The following is a 14,473-nucleotide window of genomic DNA, read 5'->3' as shown; positions in this document are numbered from 1 at the left end:
CATTTATCAAGTGTTAACTCAGAATTCTATATCTTGTGAACATAGTCTTCAGGAATGAAAGGAGAGTCAAGATATTTCACATGGAGGAAACAAAAATAATTTGCTGCCATCATACCTATCCCCAAAGAATGGGTAGTTCTCAAAACAGAAAGGAAATGATAAAAGATGGAATCTTGAAACATCAGGAAGAAAGTACAATGAGAACAATGAAAATATGAATAACTACAATAGGCTCTCTTCTACTCATGAGTTTTCTAAATTATATATGACGCACAGACAGTACCACCATTTAGCGTGGTTCTCAATGTTTGTAGAGGAAATACTTATATCATAAACAGGGGAATGTAAATGGGCATAAAAGGAGATTGGGTTCACTCACACCATAAATTGTCAACAGCAGTAGACAGAAATAAGTTATGTACATGTAAAGTAGTACCTAAAGAAACTTCTCAAAAAAGATGCACTGGGAAACATTAAGGACAGATCAAACTGGAATTCTAAAAAAAATTGTTCAAATAATTCACAGGAAAGCACGAAAAAGAGAGAAATGGAAAACAGAGAATGAATAGAAAACAAAAAATATAATAGCAGACTTAAGCCTTACATATCATATTATATCAAATGTAAATGGTCTAAATATACCAACTAGAAGATAGAGATTAGAAGGCAGCATTGAAAAAACATGGCCCAACTATATGCTGTCTATCCTTCAATCACAATCACATAGTAGAATGAAAGGGGAAAAAATAAAAATATATATATACTATGCAAACAATCAAAAGAGGCAGGAGCAGTCCTATTAATATCTGATAAAGTAGACTTCAGAGCCAAGATAATTATATAATGACATAAAGGTCAATTTGCTAAGATGGCATAGCAATTTTAAACATATATACACTAAACAACAGAGTTGCAAAATGTATTAACTGATAGAGCTGAAAAGAGAAACAGCAATCCACAATTACTGTTAGAGATCCTAACCCTCCTTTCCCAACAATTGATTGATAGAACAACTAAACAGAAAATTCACAAGGACAGAGAACAACTTAAGATCAGTCAACTGGATCTGATGGGTATTTGGAGAACATGGCAATCAACAACAGCAGAATATATATTCTTTTCAGGTGCCCACAAAACATGTAAAAAGATATACCACTTCTGACCATCAAACAAACCTCAACATATTTAAAAGAATTAAAATCTTAGTCTGTCTTCTCTTACCACCACTAGAAATCAACAACAAAATAACAGGAAAATCTCCAAACACATGAAAAATAAATAACACACTGTTCATTACCCATGGATCAAAGAATAAGGATCAAGAGAAATAAGTGAAAGTACACTGAACAGAATAAACATGAAAATATAGCATATCAAAATTCAAAGGCTCAGCAAAACAGTGCTTTGACAGAAATTTATAGCACTAAATGTTTACATTAGAAAAGAGGAAAAGTCTCAAACAATAACCTAAGTACTCACCTCAAGAATCTACAAATAGAAGAGCAAATAAACCCAAAGCAAACAGAATGAAGTAATGAAGAGATTAATGAAATAAAAGCAGAGACATAACAGAGGAAACAAATAAGACAAAAAGATGATTCTCTGAAACTTAGCTGCAGGTTTATTTTATAGATGATCTTTATCAGGTTGTGAAAGTTTCTTTCTAGTCATAGGTTGGGAGTTTTTATTATGAAAAGGTCGGTTTTGTCAAGTGCTTTTTCTGTGGCTATTAGAAGGTCATATGGTTTTTTTTTTCTTTTATTCTATTGAGGACTTACAACATTAATTGGCTTTCAGATGTTAGCCCAACCTTGCATTCCTCAGATAAACCCCACTTGGTCATGTTGCTGGATTTAACCTGCAATCACTTTGTTAAAAAGTTGTATCTTTCTCATTTTGTAGTTTTCTTATGATGTGTTTGCCTGGCTTTGGTATCAGGTTAATACTGGCCTTATAAAATATTTGGGAAATATTTTGTCTCTGTTTTCTGTGAGACTGATATCATTTGTTTCTTAAGCATTTGAGAAAATTCACCAGTGAAGTGATTTGGTTCAGAGCTTTTCTTTGTGGGCATGTAGTTAATTGCTAATTCAACTTGGTTACTTATACATCCATTCTAATTTTCTATTCAGTGTTGGTCAGTGCTCATAATTTATGTCTCTTTAGGAATTTGCCCATTTTATCTAAATTATCTATTTTTTTTTAACATTTTAAAATTTCTTTGTGATATTTTTAGTTTCACCATGGACCCTAGTATGTTATTTCTTTTATTCCTGATTTGGCAAATTTCTGTTTTTGCTTTTCCTTTTGGCTTGTTCAGTGCAGCAAATATGATCAGTTTTGTTTTCCTAGAGCCAACTTCTTTTAGTTTCTTCTGTTTTCCGTATTTATCATACTGTTTTCTATGTCACTGATTGCAATTCAGCTCTTTCTTTCTTTCTTTCTTTCTTTCTTTCTTTCTTTCTTTCTTTCTTTCTTTCTTTCTTTCTTTCTTTCTTTTCCTTTTTTTGAGATGGAGTCTTGCTCTGTCACTCAGGCTGGAGTGCAGTGGCGTGATCTCAGCTCACTGCAACCTCTGCCTCCTAGGTTCAAGTGATTCTTCTGCCTCAGCTTCCCGAGTAGCTGGGATTGCAGGTGTGGAGAACCACGCCCGGCTAATTTTTGTGTTTTTAGCAGAGATGGGGTTTCACCATGTTGGTTAGGCTGGTCTCTAACTCCTGACTTCAGGTGATCTGTCCTTGGCCTCCCAAAGTGTTGGAATTACAGGCGTGAGCCACCATGCCCGGCTTTATTTGTTTATTTTTTTTCTTTTGAGACAGAGTCTCTCTCTCTGTCCCCCAGACTGTAGAGCAGTAGCATCATTGCTGCTCACGGCAACCTCTGCCTCCTGGGTTCAAGCAATTCTCTTGCCTCAGCTTCCTGAGCAGCTGGGATTACAGGTGTGTGCCACTATGCCCAGCTAATTGTTGTATTTTTGTAGAGACAGGGTTTCACCATGTTGGCCAGGCTGGTCATGAACTCCTGACCTCAGGTGATCCGCCCGCTTCGGCCTCCCACAGTGCTGGGATTACAGGCATGAGCCACCGCGCCCGGCGTCCATTCTGATCTTATTGCCCTTCCTTCTACTTAGTTTGAGCTTGATTTGGTTTTCCTTTTCTAGATTCCTGATGCAGAAGCTTAAACTATTCCTTTTACCTCTTCCTTTCTAATGTAAGGATCAAAACTTAGCAGCATCCCATCAATATTTTGAAATGTTTCTTTCTTTTTTGAAACTAGTTTTATTGAAACAGAGTTGGAATGCAACATGCTGCCTGGAAAGTTGGCTGCAGCCCAAATGCCTGTGGGATCTTTCAGGTCTGACCACAGGCGATGACAAAGGCCCCACCTGGCTGCCTCATGGTGTGTGGCCAGTGCACTGCCGTGTCTGAAGGCTGTTGTAGAGAAGGACCTGGGTGCCCTGGGCATCCCCTGTGCCCAGCCCAGGTACCTCCCTTCCGAGACCACATGGGTCCCTTGGCTGAGGCCTGTTTCAGGTACTTCTGCCAAAGCCTCCTTGTCAGGGGGCCTGGAAGACATTTTTCCCGCTCTGACTTAGTATTCAGCACTTTTCCACTCTAACCTGCCTCCCTCTCGCTCTTCCCCTGACGCCAGGGCCATAGAATGGCAGAAGCCTTTTGTTAGGGGCTCTCTGGGCAGTGAGACACTATTCCTTCACTGCTGTCTTCACGGACACACCTAACCTTCACCCAGTGCTGTGGGGGAAAGTCAAACACTGGGGTGGGGCTGGCACCCTCTGTGAGGCCTCTGGCTCCTACTCCTGCCGGGAGTGACACCTGCCTGGTGGAGACTGTGTTTGGCCTTTGACCCACCCACCACCCAGCACCTGGCGCCGGCCCCTCCCGCTCAGTACCTCACAATGCACAGATTAAAAGTGTGTCGTTTATTACATTTAAGAACCAGAATTGAAACATTATTAATCAAAGTCCGTACTTTATTCAGACTACTTAGTTTTATCTACTATCTAGGCTGGTTGTGAACTATTCCATCCTGTGTCCAGGCATAATGCAGAGAACGCTGTCCTGGCCACCCTGGGGGTAGCCATGGCCACAGGTCATTGTCACAGAGTCCAGATGTTCCATCTGGAGCCAACCAGAAAACACCTGGTCACTGTGCCCACTCAGTGGTGTGCCGGCCAGGTCTCTGTAACACAATGGCATGGATGCACTGTTCTCTGGGTTTCCACCCCATATCTCCAGTGCTACTGGGCCAGGGATCTTTGATGTGATTCTTTTGTTCCCAATGTAAATGGGCAAGTGGACTAAGTTGACCAAAAGAGAGGGTAAGCCAGGTGAAACCATCTCAAGTTTGTGTTATGCCATCCCAATACTGAGTGGTCTAATCTCTCAGTTGGCGTAGTACCAGCATTAAGGCATGTGAACTGGTTCCTTTTACTGAAAAGCTCTTCCTATGGCTTTTGCTTTGCAAAGTATTATTAATAGGCCAGTGAGGCACACTAGCCTTCGTCATACTAGTGCTAAGCACCAGTGACTGTTCCTGAGAAACACAGACACATTTCTGATATTCTGTCTACTCTTGTCCTTGAAGAGGAGCTGCCACCATGGTAGGCCAGAACCACCAGAAAGGGGTGCGAGGCCACACACCTAACAAGTGTTGTCCTGTAATTGACTAGCACAGGCCCAAGCCTACTGCAAGATGTTTGCTTCATGGGCAATGGCTGGTGATAGTAGCAACAAAACATAAGAACTAGGGACAAAAAGAAAGAAGTGTGGTGGGAACTTGTAAAGGAAGACCTTCCTCATCTATTAGTGATGATTCTCATTAAGATACAGGCCTGGTCAGGTGTCTTGAGAAGGCTGATCGCCTCAGATGTTTTCTTCTCATCCTTGTTGGAACTGGAGAGTTTTCGTTTTAGATCACCAATCCGAGATGAAGTCCAAATTGGCAAAGCAGCTTTCCTTACATGGGTGGCAGGTATCCAGGAATCAACTCCTTTAAGCTTAGTGGCACAAGGATTGGTTAGGAGTCCCTGATAAGGTTCCTTCCTCTTTGGTGGAGAAAGTCCTTTAAAGGATGCTATTTCCTACAAAGTCTCCTGGCTGAAGTATGGGGTCCTTGAGTTTTTGCTTCTTGGAGCTCAATGTGGAAAGAGTCTTTGACTCAGTAACAGTTTTTACTTAGGTGCCTTATGAGGCTGCTGCAATACTACAACCTGTCCCTTTTTAATATCATTGATTTACAGTTTCCTGGAGACAATTTCATAGGTCTGTCCATTGTAATTTCAGATGGAGACAGCTCGCATTTACCCATAAGGGCTGATCTTAGGTGAAGCAAAAACAAGAAAGAGCTCCCAGTCAAGGAAGTTTTAAAACTTCAGTTAATTTTGTCAATTGAGTTTTGATTATTCTGCTTGTGCATTCTACTAACCCAGATGACTGGGGTGGTAGGCATAATGGAAATGCTGGAAAATGGGCCAGATTTTGCATACTGACTGGATTATTTGTGCAGTGAAATGAGTGCCTCTGTTGCTATGAAGTTCTTGAGGAATTCCCCAAGTCGAAATAATTTTCTCTAAGATAACTACTTACCGCTCAGGCTGCTGCTCTTCTGCATGCAAATGCTTCTGCCCATGAGAAAATACACAAACCATCACTAGGATGTGCCTGTATCTTTGTGATGTTGGTAGCTGAAAAAATCTAGTTGTCACACCTCAAAAGGGCCTTCTGGTAAAGGGAAATGACCTGGAGAACTGGGTCAAGGTTTCCTTGCATTATATTCTGGGAAGACAGCAGTGACTGTATACCTATGAGAAACAGTTGGAGGTGGTTTCGGATGACATTGTTCTCCTAAAGGAATCAATAATCTTATCAGGGTTCCAGTGAGTTACATCGTGTATGCATGTTAAGAAAGACGGCTCGGCCAGGTACGGTGGTTCACGCCTGTAATCCCAGCATTTTGGGAGGCCGAGGTGTGTGGATCATGAGGTCAGGAGATCGAGACCATTCTGGCTAACATGGTGAAACCCCGCTCTACTAAAAATACAAAAAACTAGCTGGGCACGGTGGCAGGCGCCTGTAGTCCCAGCTACTCGGGAGGCTGAGGCAGAATTGTGTGAACCCAGGAGGCGGAGGTTGCAGTGAGCCGAGATTGTGCCATTGCGCTCCAGCCTGGGCAACACAGCGAGACTCTGTCTGAAAAAGAAAAAAAAGAAAAAAAAAAAAAGAAAGATGGTTGTAACTTAGTTGGAAGTATGAGTTGGAGATTTGGATTGAGCTAATTTTACATAAAAATCTAACTTCCTTAAAGGCCAAAATGGTTTGATCTTTTTGTTCAGATAGGTTTATGGCCACCCTGTTTGCTATACTATCTGCTAACTGGCTTATCTTGCTTTTTTGAGTGTCTTTGAAAGGCCTGAAATCTTGATAATGGCTAATGATTTTGGCAATAGTATGGTTTCCCATAATTCTGAAACAAGGCACCCATTTTTTTTGTGGGGTGACTAGAAAAGGTTAAAAATCCTCTTCGTCTCCAGAGCATTCCAAAATTATGAGCTACTCTGAGCATTATCTGCTATCAGTATAAAGATTAGCAGTTATTCCTTTTGCCAACTGACATGCTCTAATTAATGCTATTAACTTTGCTTGTTGAGATGGTTGCTCCTAGAAGACAAGCACTTTCTATTTCTTTGGGCAAAGGCGCTATGGCATAGCCAGTGTAATACCTTCCAGCTGCATCCTTTAAGTAACAGCCATCTGTAAACCAAATAACATCAGCGTTAGTGAGGGAGGTTTCTTGTATGTCTGTCCTAGGAGACAGCTGGTCAGATAAGATGATGCAGTCATGCAGCGTTTCAGCTGAAGGTGGGGGAGAGGCTGGCAGAATGTAGATGACATCTGGACACTGCAGTATGGGGCTGAGAGAATAACTTCGTAAGAAGCCAGTTACTAACTGATCGTGTTGAGTGTGGTGCAGGTTTAGAAGCGCTTCCACAGAATGTGGATCGAAAGCAGTGAGGGGTGATGGCATCCTTGGTGTTTTGGTTGCTCTTGCAGAGCTGTGATGGTTGTTGCTTCATGCAAGGAGGCAGTCCTTTAGCTGCAGGGTCTAGTTGTTGACTGCAATATCCTACAAGTCTGCTTTGTCTCCATGTTTTTGATCAGAACGCCAACAAATGTTTTACTTGCTAACAATTCTGCAACCTGAGCGGGACCCAGGCCCGACGGGCCTTGCAGACAGTCACATGTGTGGCTGTCCTCAGCTGGGATGTTGGGATAGATGGATTGTCCTCTCTTCCATTTCATGGGATCTTGGGATCTCTTTCCATCATTTTTCCTTCAGGAAGGTGGCCTTTTAACATGGTAGCTCACGGCTCCCAAGCGTGCACCCATGTGTAAGCTTTAAGGATTGCACTGAAGATGGCTTGGTGTAATTGTCCGCTTATCGATCTTTTTCTCGGCAGGTCTTCTGTTCTCTCACTCCGTACGTGATTGATTTATTTTCCCAGGACGTCCCAGTCACCCAGGCCTGGGGGAGCGGCCTGCGCGGCGGTGTGAGGTCGGGCCTGAGCAGGGCGCCTGCTGGAGAGCGTAGCGGGTGACCTGCCACACCGCATAACCCCCTGCACCCTTTAAACAGGCTTCTTTCATCAGAAGCGTGAATCAAACCAATGCCGTTAACACCCCCCCCAAATAAACACACCAAATTATGGCCTTTAAGGTGCTACTGGCCACTAAGTGCTCTCCAAGGAAGCCCGTGACGCTCGCGACTCCAGGGCCACTCTGTCCGCGCAGCTCGAGGGCCTCGGGCCACCTGTCGCCCGGAACTTTCCCGGCCGGACGGGCAGCAGCCGGGGGAATACGCACGGCAGGGCCGGGAACGCTTAGGCAGCCGCACGCGCGGTCGCGGCGCAGGGAAGAAGCGGGGCATTGTGGGAAGCGCCCGCGCTTTCGGCGGGTTCCGTTAAAATGGCGCCCTGGTGGCCGGCGGCGCCCGCGCCTTAGCCTGTCGGGAGCCGGGAGCTTCAGGGGCGCAGGGAGGGCGCGGGCCGCGGTCCCTGCGCTTGCGGGGGCGGTGGCTGCTCTGCCCAGACCCCCGCGCACAGTCCCGGGCAAGGATGGCGGCCCCGGACCAGAAGTCGCCGAACGTTCTGTTGCAGAACCTGTGCTGCAGGATCCTGGGCAGGAGCGAAGGTAGAGGGGCCGGGCGACGCAGGGCCTGCAGACCCACCCCGGGGGCCACTCCCTGCGCGTGCAGCCCTAATACGTCCCGGGGCTGGAGGAACGAGGATGCAGGGCCGGGGCAGAGGGCTGGGGGACGGGCCGAGGACGTGGGGCCCGGACGAGGGAGCGGAGGGCTGGGTTCGGGGGTTAGGGAGCCGGGGAGGAGAGCGGAGGGCTGGGGCTCGGGGGTCAGGGAACCAGGGAGGAGAGCGGAGGGCTGGGGGCCGGGACCGGGACGGATGGAGTGGAGAGGCCGAGGCCGGGGCGAGAATGCGGGGCCGGGAGCGGAGGGCGGAGCCCGGGCCGGAGCGGGCTGAGTCACCGCTCACTCCGCGCGCGGGTCCGTCAGTGAGGATGGGAGGAATGCCAGCTCGCCAATTTATCCCGGTTCTCTGGTGTCACACGCCAGGGGAGGGCGCCTCTGCGTGCCTTTGGGTTCATGCTGTGTGGGGTGGAGAGAGCGGCTGCGCCGCGGAGGAGCATTCGGGGTGCTGGAGAGTCCCATCATCGTCCCTTTTCATTAGGAAAGTTTAACAGGCTTGAGCATTATGGGAGTGGGGTGTTAACGACTATTATCTGCCATATTTTCTACTGTTTAAAGGGTTGAGGGTTGGATTTGATATAAAACTATTCTGGGAAAGTTCACATGGCGAATATTGTTACTAATAAGCTAAACTAATCGTATACAGTAGGCAAAACCATTTTGTAGCCGAGGTACTTTGAAAGAAATGGTACAGGATGCCATTTCTTGCTCCGTGTTTTGGCCAGATTGGTGGAGGAGAGAGTGAGTATGCAACGTGAGGGAGTTTTCTGAGTAATGGAAGCAAGTGTGTTACGTCTTAAGCACCAAAATGTGGAAAAGAAGGTATTCAGTTTTTGAAGGAAGACTTCAAAGTTACATTTAAAGTACTCGGAATGCATTTTGACTTTTTATGCTTCATGACAATTACTGCGTGTAATTCATTGGATGTTCTATGATAATCTTTGGGCAATCATGAATTGTTTTGTGTTACTATTGAATGAGTGACTTCACACAATTCTTGCTACATTTTGTAAAGTTTCATTTTATCTCTTTATTTATCTAAGAAATCTTTGAGGACAACCCCGTCCTCAAAGTTCCTCCCAGGAACTATGCTAAGTGCTGGTGATGCAGATGCACAAGTCATTCCTCCCACAGATCTGACACTCTAGTGGAAGAGACAGATGATAAACCAGCCATGTTAATTAGCAATAAGTACTGTGGTGAAAAAGTATGGTAAAGGAATAGAGAGAGGCAGATCACGAGGTCAGGAGATCGAGACCATCCTGGCTAACACAGTGAAACCCAGTCTCTGCTAAAAATACAAAAAATTAGCCGGGCGTGGTGGCGGGCGCCTGTAGTCCCAGCTACTCGGGAGGCTGAGGCAGGAGAACGGTGTGAACCCTGGAGGTGGAGCGTGCAGTGAGCTGAGCTGAGATTGCGCCACTGCACTCCAGCTTGGGCGACAGGGCGAGACTCCGCCTCAAAAAAAAAAAAAAAAAAAAAAAAAAAAAAAAGAGACAGGTGAGGGAAAGCCTCTGAAATATTTACAGAGACCTGAATGGAGTAAGGGAGGGCCATTTGAACATCTGGGGAAGGTTCTGAGTAGAGAGAACCAACGAAAAGGCCTTGAGGTATGAGCATGGCCTGCCCTCCTTTGTTTTTGTCATTAGCAGACTGAGTTTCCTTTCTCATGTTTCATGTTCCTCGTCATAGGGGGAATCAGATAAAACTAAGATTGATAGAACTTATCCAACTTAATGTCAGTGTTTTCCTTGTACCAGTGGTTCCAGAGTTTTTTGTTCTAGGGATAAACCACACATTCATACATTCTCATTGTCATAATTGGATTTTGAAAGTCATTCATCGTGAGCTAAAATGGTATTTCTCAACTTAAAAACTTTTTTTTTGAGACAGAGTCTCATTCTATCGCTCAAGCTACCGTGCAATGGCGCTATCTCCGCTCACTGCCAGCTCCGCCTCCCGGGTTCACGCAGTTCTCCTGCCTCAGCCTCCAGAGTAGCTGGGACTACAGGCGCCCGCTACTACGCCCGGTTAATTTTTTGTATTTTTAGTAGAGACGGGGTTTCGCCGTGTTAGCCAGAATGGTCTCGGTCTCCTGACCTCGTGATCGTCCTGCCTCGGCCTCCCAAAGTGCTGGGATTACAGGCGTGAGCCACCGTGCCTGGCCAAAAACTTTTTTTTTTTTTTTTTTTTAACATTGAAGATTCTTTGATACAAAAGTTTTGCCCCTTCTAAGAGATTGAAAAGCTTCTTTTCAGCAAAATTCTGTATCCTACTATCTTCCCATTTAGAATTCTGTCTAAATTAAAAGTGGGCTCTCAAATCCTGGCAGGGTCCTCTCTGAATTATTTATTTATTTATTAGAGACGGAGTCTTGCTCTGTCACCTAGGCTGGAGTGCAGTGGCCTGATCTTGGCTCACTGCAGCCTCTGCCTCCTGGATTCAAGTCAGTCTCCTGCCTCAGTCCCCGAGTAACTGGGATTACAGGTATGCCAGCACTCCTGGCTAATTTTTGTGTTTTTAGTAGAGATGGGGTTTCACCATGTGGCCAGGCTGCTTTCGAACTCCTGACCTCAAGTGATCTCTCCCCTGCCCCCCGCCCCTGGCCTTCCAAAGCGTTGGGATTACAGGTGCCAGCCACTGTGCCCGGCCCTCTCTGAATAAATTATGTCATGAAATCCATTAAAGGTGATGCTGTTTTTGCTGTGTTCTAGCTAGCTAGGCTTGTCAAGCATTTATGATATAATTTTAAATTATGCTGTTATTTACTGAAGAATTTTTAAATAGTAGCTTACCTTGTTCGTTCATTTGTTATACCGTAGTGAGCAAAGGAGCAATATTAATTACTACCTTTACAATATTTGATGTTAAAAAATTTGGTTAGTGGGCATTTTATCTGGTAACTCCAGAGAACATTTGATTAATTATTCTTTGATGACACGTTACCAACAATTGCTTTTGTAATACATTGCTTCTTTAGTACTATGAAATCAAGGCATAATAGGTACTTGTTACTTTTAATGAGAATTTCATATGAATCACATTTTTATAAGGTATCCTTAAAAAAATTAAACAGTTGACTTCAAGGGACCTTCAGAAGCAAAGCACCTACATAAAATGGTGCTTGACAATTTTATAAAGTTAACATAAGCGTGATTTACCACCTTTTGCAACTTATAACATCTGTGAATTTGCTTGAAACACATACTGCCAGCCAGTCATAGTCAAATCCTGTCTTCATATCCCTGCCCCTCCTGGGAGCACATTTATTTATTATGTCTTTGGGTAGTTATTCTTGTCATTGGAAGCAGTGTGCTTGATGTTAGTGTTTCAAATCTGTCAGAGGTTACACTTCTTTTCATAGCTACTTTGTAATCCTTTTTCTATGAGGTAAAGAATACATAAAGAGGAATTTATATTAGATAAGTATTTCATCGTAAATGTTCAGGTATGACTACAGTACACCACATATTCGAAGACGATTGCCATAATATGCAAGACCTCTATTGAGTGTACTACAAGCCACTAGCAGAAGATAAAGGAGTTTTGTTTTGGTGATTCAGTACAAGTGGTGTTGCTATTGAGTTCATGATTTTCCAAAACGATAAAGAGCTTTTGATGAAGTTCCAAATACCATGCGATCTTCCTTTGGTTATATAATTACATCATTGGGAAGATCAATGTGTATTACATGGGTATTAAGGTATACATTAGCTGTGTATTAAAATTTCAGAGTTTCAGGCTTTGTTTCAAGTTGTACTTAATGGATTTACTATTTTTAAATAAGTTAAAATTTAAAAATTGTGTTGGTTTAAATTTCTAATATGGTAACTATGGATAGATACAACCTACATAAACAAAAGCTTTTTGGAGTTCTCAATCTTAATAGTGTAAAGAAGCCCCGAGACCAAAAAGTCTGAGAACCGCACATCCAGAGTAATGTTTTTGCTGTTTTAGAGCATTGCTTTTCAACTAGAGCCATGCATTGGGATCACCTGTGATTACACAAGAACCTGATGATGTTGATTGCCTGTGGGAGGGGGAACTGGTGGCCAATGGTTGAGAACAGGACTTTTTATGGTATCTAACTTCATGCCTTTTCATTTTAAACTCTCTAAATGTGGGACCTACTCAGAATTAATACTGTGGGCTCCATCTCTAGGGCTTCTGATCCTGTAGGTCTCTGTTGGGGCTTGGCATCTGAAACATTAAAATGCGTGAAAGTTACTCTGACTTGCATCTGGAGTCAAGGATGGCTAGTGGATGTGCTCTGTTCCTCTACTGAGCTCTGTGGCTTACTCCCAACTCCTCCCTGACCTCTCCCATCCTTCAGAAAAGCAGGAGTGTGGAACAAATAAGCCACACTGTAGACAGGAAACAGGAAGGCAGAAACTTAGGTCTTCCCAAACAGTTCAACTTTTCTGCAGTTTTTTGAATCTTGAGAAAGCACCCAACTGTGGAGTTTCTGTATTCACTTGAGTCACATTTATTTTTGTGCATCTTGAAGTTCGGTTGTCATTTTTAACCTGAGGGTGTACAGAATCTTTTGAGGATACAAAGGGCAACTTTTTTGTTTAAAAGCTCCTGGGCCCACATCCAGGTGTCTCTGGAGCCTTCACATTTGGGACTGAGTTCCGCAATTCCAGCTGAGGGTCTTGCCTTGGCTTGGTGTCTCTTCTAGTTCTGCTTCTCCTCTGCAGTCAGAGGGTCCTTTATAGAAAATCAATCTCATCGAATCTGTTGATGGCTTAATTTGTTCTCTACTAACAATCTTCAGGATGAAGACCAAATTATCTTGCTTAAGGTTAAAAATTGGGTGCATTTTTTGAGTTGTGATTTTAATGGCTGTAGTAGATATAGTATGTATTTAAATAATATTTTCAGGTTAATAATAATATAAATAGCTAACATTTATAGAAAACTTAAAATATGCTGGATGTCGTGCTTATACCGTGGTAGAATTATGGTGAACCTCATTTTGTAGATGAGAAAACTGAGACTGGGAGATTAAGTAGTTGCTCACTATCATCTAGCTAGGAAATTGCGGGGCCGAGGTTGGAACCCAGGTTTCTGATTCCACAGGTTGGTATTTTGAATTAATTCATCCCTGCTCTTAAGTATTGAATTCGATGGCGAATTTCTGTGTGTGCTTGATAGAGACAAGTCATGGCCCAGCCTGTGGGATGGCGTCTCACTGCTACCTGCTCTTGTGTTTAGAGTGTACAACTCAGCAGCACTGCTCTCTGGTCAGGCAGCGTGCCCTTGCATTCACTGAAATATTTTCAGAGGATCATCAGAGGAGTCTTCACTCCCCTCCCGGGAACCTGAGAACTGCCCACCCCTCACACACCCAGAGCAGGTTAGAGGTGGGAGAACTAGACCACTCCTTAGGTGATTTGTGGCCAAAAAAATGGAGTACTCTATTTTTGACTCTTGGATTAAGCAGAGTCATCAGAGATCTACATCTGGACTTTGTCACCTGGGGTTCTCAATGGAGTGACTGGCTGAGTGGCATTTAGAGCCCCGTGGCACAGCCTTCCTGCAGCAGCAGTGTCCAGTGCCGCCCTTCCCTGTGGGTTCCCCTCTCTGCTCCCGGGGCTCCTCATGCGGCAGCCTTGGCTGCCAGGCTAACGGCGCTTCCTGCAAGGCCCTCCCTCAGCATCTACTTCATGAGGTCCTCCTAGTCGTGAGCTGTCATAGTGCCCTCATTTTCTTTGACGCTCTTATCACAGTCTGCCTTGGGTATTCATGTGCCACATTTGTTGTGTTTATGTCCGTCTTGTTAACCACTGTACATCATATTGTTAGGGCCTGATGTGTTTGGCCTGTAGTAAGTACTTAGAAGTTATTCATTGAATTACTGTTTGAGTTTAGTTATGCTTTAAACACTGAACAATATTTTGGGAGTATTTAAACCAGAAGTGTGTGGTGGACATTGCTTGATTTTTCCCAGCTTATTCTTTGATTACAGGTTCACTAAACAAGGATTGATTGCCATGGCTAATTTCTTTAGTAGTCCAGATTCTGTGCTTTTCCCTTTGAAATACAGATTAAGTAGATTTGGTTTAATAAGTTGCTGTTGGATTTTGAAAATATTTTACAATCAGCAAGAAGGATAGACTGGAAATTTGGCTGGTAAGAGGACAGGGAGACCCAGGTGTGGCTGAAGAGGTAAGTGGGAGTGAAATGACGA

The 14,473-nt window shown here is 44.0% G+C and overlaps 1 protein-coding gene across 1 annotated transcript in view; it reads left to right on the top strand.

Annotated features, from left to right (window-relative positions):
- The first annotated feature begins 7,958 nt into the window (after positions 1-7,958).
- TUBGCP3 (tubulin gamma complex component 3) overlaps positions 7,959-14,473 on the top strand; it is a 94,202-nt gene continuing 87,687 nt past the window's right edge. The window contains exon 1 of the mRNA XM_007960937.3: positions 7,959-8,207. Coding sequence (XP_007959128.1) covers positions 8,132-8,207 — 76 coding nt within the window. The 5' untranslated portion in view covers positions 7,959-8,131. The remainder of the gene's footprint in view (positions 8,208-14,473) is intronic.

This window comes from Chlorocebus sabaeus, chromosome 3 (genome assembly GCF_047675955.1).
Source record: "Chlorocebus sabaeus isolate Y175 chromosome 3, mChlSab1.0.hap1, whole genome shotgun sequence".
Taxonomy (NCBI): Eukaryota; Metazoa; Chordata; class Mammalia; order Primates; family Cercopithecidae; genus Chlorocebus; species Chlorocebus sabaeus.
The sequence above is the reverse complement of the archived record's forward strand: the minus strand, read 5'-3'. Positions and strand labels throughout refer to the sequence as shown.